Here is a 7,380-nt window from a genome sequence, read left to right as displayed (position 1 = left end):
TTATTTTTATATTTGTTTATGTTTTTGATTGTTTGTGAGAATTAATTCATTTTAAATCTATTTTTTAGATTCATTGCATAAACTTGATAATTGGTGATTGCAGAGTTTTACAGTTTATGCATCTGAGGAATTGATTTTTTAAATACAACCTTGAGCCACTTCTTGAATTAATTAAAAGTAAACCGATTAAATAAAATAAACTTAATGAGCGATTGTACTGCAGTGTCGTAAACTAAATAAAAAAGTACAAGTCACTGAATATTGCAAGTCACAGAGAAGTCACAATAATTATAATAAATTTAATTCTTAATTAAAGTTTAAATCCCAAATTAATCTAAGAGTCTGTAGAGAGCCAGTAGAGTGGACAACAGGGTCATCCTTCATCCACCATGAGTTCAGATAATGAAGACCCCGGCCCTGCAGGACCACCAGCTGATAATCCACCTGTTCAACCACCCCCACCTGGTCATCCACCACCTGCGTTGCCACCACACCCACCACCAACGTTCGAAGATGCATTGAAAGAACTGCTCAGCAAGTACGACAAGCAGAGCCAGGACTTGGCATCTCTGGTCAATGGTGAAGTCCCCTCGAAGGTAGTGGAGCATGTGCATAAGATCCAGGACTCTTCCAAGACCTACCGCCGACTCCGCCACTTTTCAGGCAAGGAACCCCCACCTGGAGGAGAGTTGCCCTGGGACACCTGGTTTCAACTGGCGGACCAAATGCTTAAGGAGTCTGGCATCGCAGACAAGGACAAGAAGACCCGGATTACGGAAAGCCTTCTTCCCCCTGCCCTGAGTGTTGTCAGGAAGCTGCCTGCATCTGCTACAGCATCAGAGTATCTCTCAAGTTTGGATAAGGTGTTTGGGGCAGCTTGCGACGGGGCTGATTTATACAGTATTTTTAGAGAAACGCATCAGGAGCCGGGAGAGGTGCCCTCAGCATTCCTGACCCGCCTTGAAACAAAGTTAGACAGGGTGGTCCATTACGATGGCATCGACACCAGCCAAGTGGACAAAGCCAGGCTCAATCAATTTATCCGTGGGTGTGTCTACGATGAGGCCCTGGTAAATGCACTACAGCTACGCCAGAAGAAGACAAATCCACCCGACTATCTCACTCTGCTCAAAGATGTGAGAGTGGAGGAGACGGCACAGCAGGCTAGAGTCAAGATGCGGCAAGGTACCAAGGCCAGTATGAAGGTTCATCACGCACAAGTTCCTCCTTCAACCCCTTCAGCTGATACCAGCCTGAGGAAAGAGGTAGAAGAACTAAAGAAGTTGGTACAGCAACTACAGCTAGCACCCTCCATCCCTGCAGCACAGGCACAAGCGATGGCGGCTGGCCCCCCACAACCAACACATTGTAGTAGACCTCAAGGACCCCGACGGAAGCCCCGAGGACCCCTGGTTTGCTTCCAATGTGGAGAGTATGGGCATAGGAAGAGCGAGTGCACATCAGCCTCCAATCCCACCCTTGTTCAGCGCAGGCTGATTGAGAAGTTCTGTGACGACGATGGACAGGGAAACGGTCATGGGTACCCAAGGAGGAGCACCCCGGTGCCCAAACAGTATTAACTTGCTCCGCGACAGAAGATAGCAGAGAGGAGAATTGGCAGGAGAAGTCCAGTAAGCCCTTACCCCCTGGATTAGTTGGAGAATTACTAATCACCCCCATACTGTTAGATGGAAGACGGTGTGAGGGCCTACTGGACACCGGGTCACAGGTGACATGCGTGACGGAGTCATACCACAGATGTCATCTCTCCCATCGCCAGATATTCCCCTTGAGTGACCTCCTTGTTATCGGTGCTGGTGGCCAGAGAGTACCCTATATAGGGTACATCCACATCGACTTAGAAGTTATGAAGGCAGAGGCTGGAGTAGACAAGTGCATGACAACACTTGCACTTGTGTGTCCTACACCACAGGGAGAAAGCCAACCTGCCATTATAATAGGAACCAACTCTGGCGTCATTCGACACCTCATCCGATGCTGTCGTGGAGAAGGAGGCCCTCGCTTCATGAAAACACTAACCATGAGTGCGGCCTGGGCAGAGGCATACCACGCCTATGAAATGACTAAAGTCCCAAAAGATGACCCTATGATAGTCAGACTCACTGGAAAGCACCCCACCACTATTCCAGCTGGACAGACAAGAACTGTCACTGGATTTGTGAGAAATAACATGCTAAGAGACATCGATGTTCTGTTGGACCATGACGTGAATGCAGGCCTTCCAGGTGGAATCAAGGTGCACCCAGGGGTAATAACCCTTACAGCGAGAAAGCGGTTTAAGGTCCGTCTCGTCGTGCAGAATATGTTGGCGCATGATGTCTTCCTGAAAGCCGGATCCCGCCTTGGAGCCCTGTACCCCCTTGACAGTGTCCAGCCTGTCACTTCCAGGACAACGGTAACCAGCAACACAGCTCGAGCCACGACTGTGACACCATCATCAGAGACACAACACCCGGATGATACTGCTAATGCGATAGATTTCCAGTTCGGTGAATCTCCAATTAGCCAGGACTGGAAAGATCGCTTCACCAGACTGCTACAGAGCAGACCTGAAGTATTCTCCACCAGTGAGCTGGATATAGGATGCACTTCGAAAGTCAAACACCGCATACGCTTGACTGATGAAAGTCCTTTCCGCGAAGGAAGACGGAGAATAGCCCCGGGCGACTTCGAAGATGTGAAAACACATATCAGAGACCTACTCGACAAGAACATCATCCGAGAATCCCAGAGTCCGTATTCATCTGCCATAGTGGTTGTCCGGAAGAAGAACGGAGACGTGAGACTCTGCATTGATTACCGCCGGTTGAACGCACGGACCATCCGGGACCAGTATGTGGTACCCAAGATAGAAGATGCATTACACGCCCTCAACGGCGCTTGTTGGTTCTCATCCTTGGACTTGCGTTCTGGCTACTACCAGATAGAACTGGACGAAAGCGATAAAGAGAAGACCGCATTCTGGAGTCCTCTAGGTCTATTTGAGTTCAACCGCATGCCCCAGGGCATATGTAATGCTCCAGCCACATTCCAGAGGCTTATGGACAAGTGTATGGGTGACATGGCATACGAAGATGTCCTTGTATACTTGGACGACCTTCTGATATACTCCAGCACTCTTGAAGAGCATGAAGAAAAACTGAGAGATGTTCTAGATCGTCTCCATGAGTATGGACTGAAATTGAGCCCTGATAAGTGCACATTTGTCCAACCATCTGTGAAGTGCCTGGGGCATGTCGTCTCAGCTGAAGGTGTCCAACCTGATCCAGCTAAGCTATCTGCAGTGAAGACTTGGCCTAGACCCACCAACGCCAAAGAGATGAAAAGTTTTCTTGGTTTCACCGGGTACTACAGACGGTTTATCAAACACTACAGTCGACTAGCTAAACCACTGAATGATCTGATACGAGAATATGAGCCCCTGCAGAAGAGAGGACGAGGGAAGCATCGGAAGGTATCCATCAAAGATCAGGAAGACCTAATCCGAAGACCCCATTTGGAGACAAGTGGACTCCAGCCTGTCAGGAGGCCTTTGACACCCTAATAGACGCCCTGACTTCAGCCCCGGTGTTGACATACGCCAATTTTTCTAAACCCTTTGTACTGCACACAGACGCTAGTACTCAAGGACTGGGGGCAGCGCTCTACCAGGAGATAGATGGTCATTTGCACCCTGTGGCATATGCTAGCAGAGGATTGTCAAAATCAGAGTTAAACTATCCAGCGCACAAATTAGAATTCCTGGCTTTGAAATGGGCAGTGACGGAGAAGTTTGCTTACTATCTGTATGGCTCCAAGTTCAGCGTCATGACGGATAACAACCCCTTGACATATGTGCTGAGTAAGGCAAAACTGGATGCGACGGGTCATCGATGGTTGGCTGCTCTAGCCAATTTCCACTTCGACATTAACTACCGTCCCGGTAAGATCAACATCGACGCAGACAGTCTTTCACGCCGACCACAAGCTCCCCCACCAGATGATGATGAAGCTGAAGAGACCACACAGAAAATCAATGCTATGTGTGACCGCCTACGACACAACTATGACGAGTGTATAACTGACTCTGCCATTGTAGCTGTCTGTCAAGCTCATGGGATCACCAAAGCCCTTCCAGTTAGATGCAACGCCCAACAGACGACTTCAGATCAACACGCTGGATTAGCTGGTAATGACGTAGACAACACTCTACTAGAGAGTTTGACTGACTCCCCTGATGCCATTCCTGCAGAGTTCATAATGCCCACTGTACCTGGCCAGTCCACCCTACCTAGCTTGGAAGTTGCAGATTGGACAACAGCCCAGAGGTAAGACCCAGACATTACTGCAGTGCTAGGGTATGTCCACAGTGGAATTCGCCCCAGGAACTTGGTAGCTGAGACCGATGGTGTGAAATTTCTACTCCGTCAGTGGGACAAGCTAATCTTACAAGATGGAGTCCTGTACCGCAAGATTGTGGATCCCGACAAATCGTTGACATTACAGTTAGTTCTTCCTGTTCAATATCGAGACCGAGTCATGAAAGCTCTACACGATGATATGGGCCACCCAGGGACAGAGAAGACTACCGAACTAGTGCGTCAACGATTCTACTGGCCAAGAATGAGTACCCACATCTTTCAGAAGTGCCAAACATGTGAGCGGTGTATACGTCGCAAGGCTCGTCCCCAGACAGCTGCACCAGCAGGATCTTTGTCATCCACTGCTCCCCTACAGCTCATGTGCATGGATTTTCTTACGATAGAGCCTGATGACAAGGGAGTGCAGAATGTGCTAGTTATCACTGACCACTACACAAGATATTCTCTTGCCTACCCAACCCCCGATCAGAAGGCAACCACGGTAGCAAAGGTTCTTTGGGAGAAGGTATTTGTACACTACGGACTACCCGAACGTATCCATACTGATCAAGGACGCGACTTTGAATCCCGTGTCATCCAAGAACTGTGCAAGATGTTAAACATCAAGAAATCGCGTACCACACCATACCACCCACAAGGGAACGGACAAGTGGAGAGGTTCAACAAGACACTCCTTGACTTGTTGGGTACACTCTCCGACAAGGACAAGACGCAGTGGCGACTGCATGTAGCACCCCTAGTGCATGCATATAACTGCACACGGAACGATGCCACTGGTATGACCCCATACTTTCTGATGTTTGGGAGGACTCCAAAACTTCCCATTGACATTCAGATGGGTCTGAGAGGCAAAGACGAGAGCCAGATATCGCACCAATCATACGCAGAAAGGCTAAAGGCAAGGTTACAAGAAGCCTTTAAATTGGCTGAGAAGTCAGCATCAAAACGATGTACGGCCAACAAGAAGCGTCGTGATTTGAAATTGCGAGAAAGCAGTCTGGTACAGGGAGACAGAGTCCTGGTGAAGAGGATGGCCTTTCAGGGAAAGCATAAACTAGCAAATAGATGGGAGGACAACATTTATGTTGTGGTGAAGAAATTAAGTGATGACATTCCTGTGTATGTCATCAAACCAGAAGATGGTGATGGTCCATCTCGAACCCTTCACAGAAATTTGTTGCTTCCTTGCAAAATCCTCAAGGAAAGTACAGAAGTAGAAGAAGAAGAAGGAAAAGGAAGAGAAAGTTCCCCAACCCGTGCTGCACAGCCCGTGAAACGGTCAAAGAGACTGCAGCGTAAACAAAATGTGAGACAAGAAGGTATCACATCGGGTAGTGGGAATAAGAACGATGATGATGTGTATGACGAAGATGAAGTTGATGATGATAAAGAGTATGGAACCTACCTTGCTGATCCAGCTTCAATAGGCCCCAATATAAACACTCCGCAGAAAACCGTCCCTGATCATATTGATGATGGAACTCTAGAAGAGAACAATGACGGTACACCGAATTTAGAGGAGATACCTGGGCCCAGCTCACCTCCGGATGACACCACCAGTGGAGATAAAGATGATGGTGACGATTCAACACTCCCTGCTTCACCCAAAGATGCTGAGGATGATTCAACACCACCCAGTCCACCGGAGAATGATGAAGAAGATCCTACTCACCCTAGCTCTTCGCTAGATGCTGCATCATCTGACCAACTCCCTTCTGACAGTGTAGTCCCAGATGAAAGCACCTCTCAAGCACCAGAGACTAATGCTGAGACTGCTGAGGATAGTGAAGAAGGAAGTGAGAATGGATCACCTGAGAGTCAAACTTCAAGTTTGCCAACCCCGACGGCAAATCGACCGGCACGAGAGCGTAAGCCAACCCAGCGATTCGGGTATTACCAACCAGGAGAACCTGCGTCTTACACGTTAGGCATATCAACTGCACCCCAGTCAGATGTCCTTTCCAAGAGTGATATCTTAGGCCTCATCCAACAGCAAATGGTGCAGCAACAACAGCAGCAACAAATGAATAGTATGCTGATGGCTCGCTTGCTTCAGGACTGAGGATGAAATGGTGCCGAGTATGTCCGAGGACGGCCATAATTCTAGAGGGGGAGAGTGTAACACCCCTAAAAGTTAGATTCCAGTGGTCCTCCAACCTCTAAAACTTCATCCCACTTAATCCCCTCTGCTGACCTCTGGCCTCTGCTGACCCTTGCCCACATATGGAGAGACTACGTGTGCTGCCAGCATGGATGTCTGATTCCTCTGATCATGCTGATATTAAATACTAATTTTATCATACATTGTATATCTTCATAATTATAATCATCAATATTCTGTTCTTGTGAAATACAAGATACTTTGAGTGAACCAGCTTCATTGGATTTATTATATAGCTGTTGGATTTTATATATGACATGGAATTATGTGAGATAGGAGACTACTCTGCTGGCTCTTTACAGAGATGATCTTTACAGAGACTGATTTGTGATTTGTGATGATGGTCACCGAGGGAGTGATTTACACCGATTGTGACTTTACTACAACACTGGATGAACTGTTGACTTTGAAATTTTAACTATATTATTATGGGATCCCCGCGAAGCAGCGCGCTTGCGTAATATTACTAGTAAAATGTATTAAGGTTTATTTTATTTTTATTTCCTTTTTTTATTCTTAATAAATGTTTTTTACTTAGAAATCAAGATAAGGCTCATCGTTGTTTAGTGTGATTATAAATTTTGTTCTGTCATTAGTGTAACGTCATTGTTTACACTTGACACATGAACCTGGGTTACACAAATAATTTTGATTTTTTGAAATTCGCAATGTAATACGCATTTTATGGCAAATGATTAAAAATTGATATTTTTGATATTTAACAGTACTCGAATAAATTTGATGATATGTACTTAAAGTGTATGTAGGTGGAATGAAAATTGAAATCAATTGAAAATGTTGACCTTTCGTATTGAAGATATGGATTTTTTTTCCCAA

At 46.6% G+C, this 7,380-nt stretch overlaps 1 protein-coding gene across 1 annotated transcript; it reads left to right on the top strand.

Annotated features, from left to right (window-relative positions):
• The first annotated feature begins 389 nt into the window (after positions 1 to 389).
• Positions 390 to 1,580, top strand: LOC140149980 (paraneoplastic antigen Ma3 homolog). Its single transcript, XM_072171982.1, has one exon. It carries the CDS (start codon positions 390 to 392, stop codon positions 1,578 to 1,580), a length of 1,191 nt encoding a protein of 396 aa, XP_072028083.1.
• Positions 1,581 to 7,380: the final 5,800 nt, after the last annotated feature.

The sequence above is a fragment of the Amphiura filiformis genome, chromosome 4 (genome assembly GCF_039555335.1).
Source record: "Amphiura filiformis chromosome 4, Afil_fr2py, whole genome shotgun sequence".
Classification (NCBI taxonomy): domain Eukaryota; kingdom Metazoa; phylum Echinodermata; class Ophiuroidea; order Amphilepidida; family Amphiuridae; genus Amphiura; species Amphiura filiformis.
Note: the sequence above shows the minus strand (reverse complement) of the source record. Positions and strands in the feature narration are given on the sequence as shown.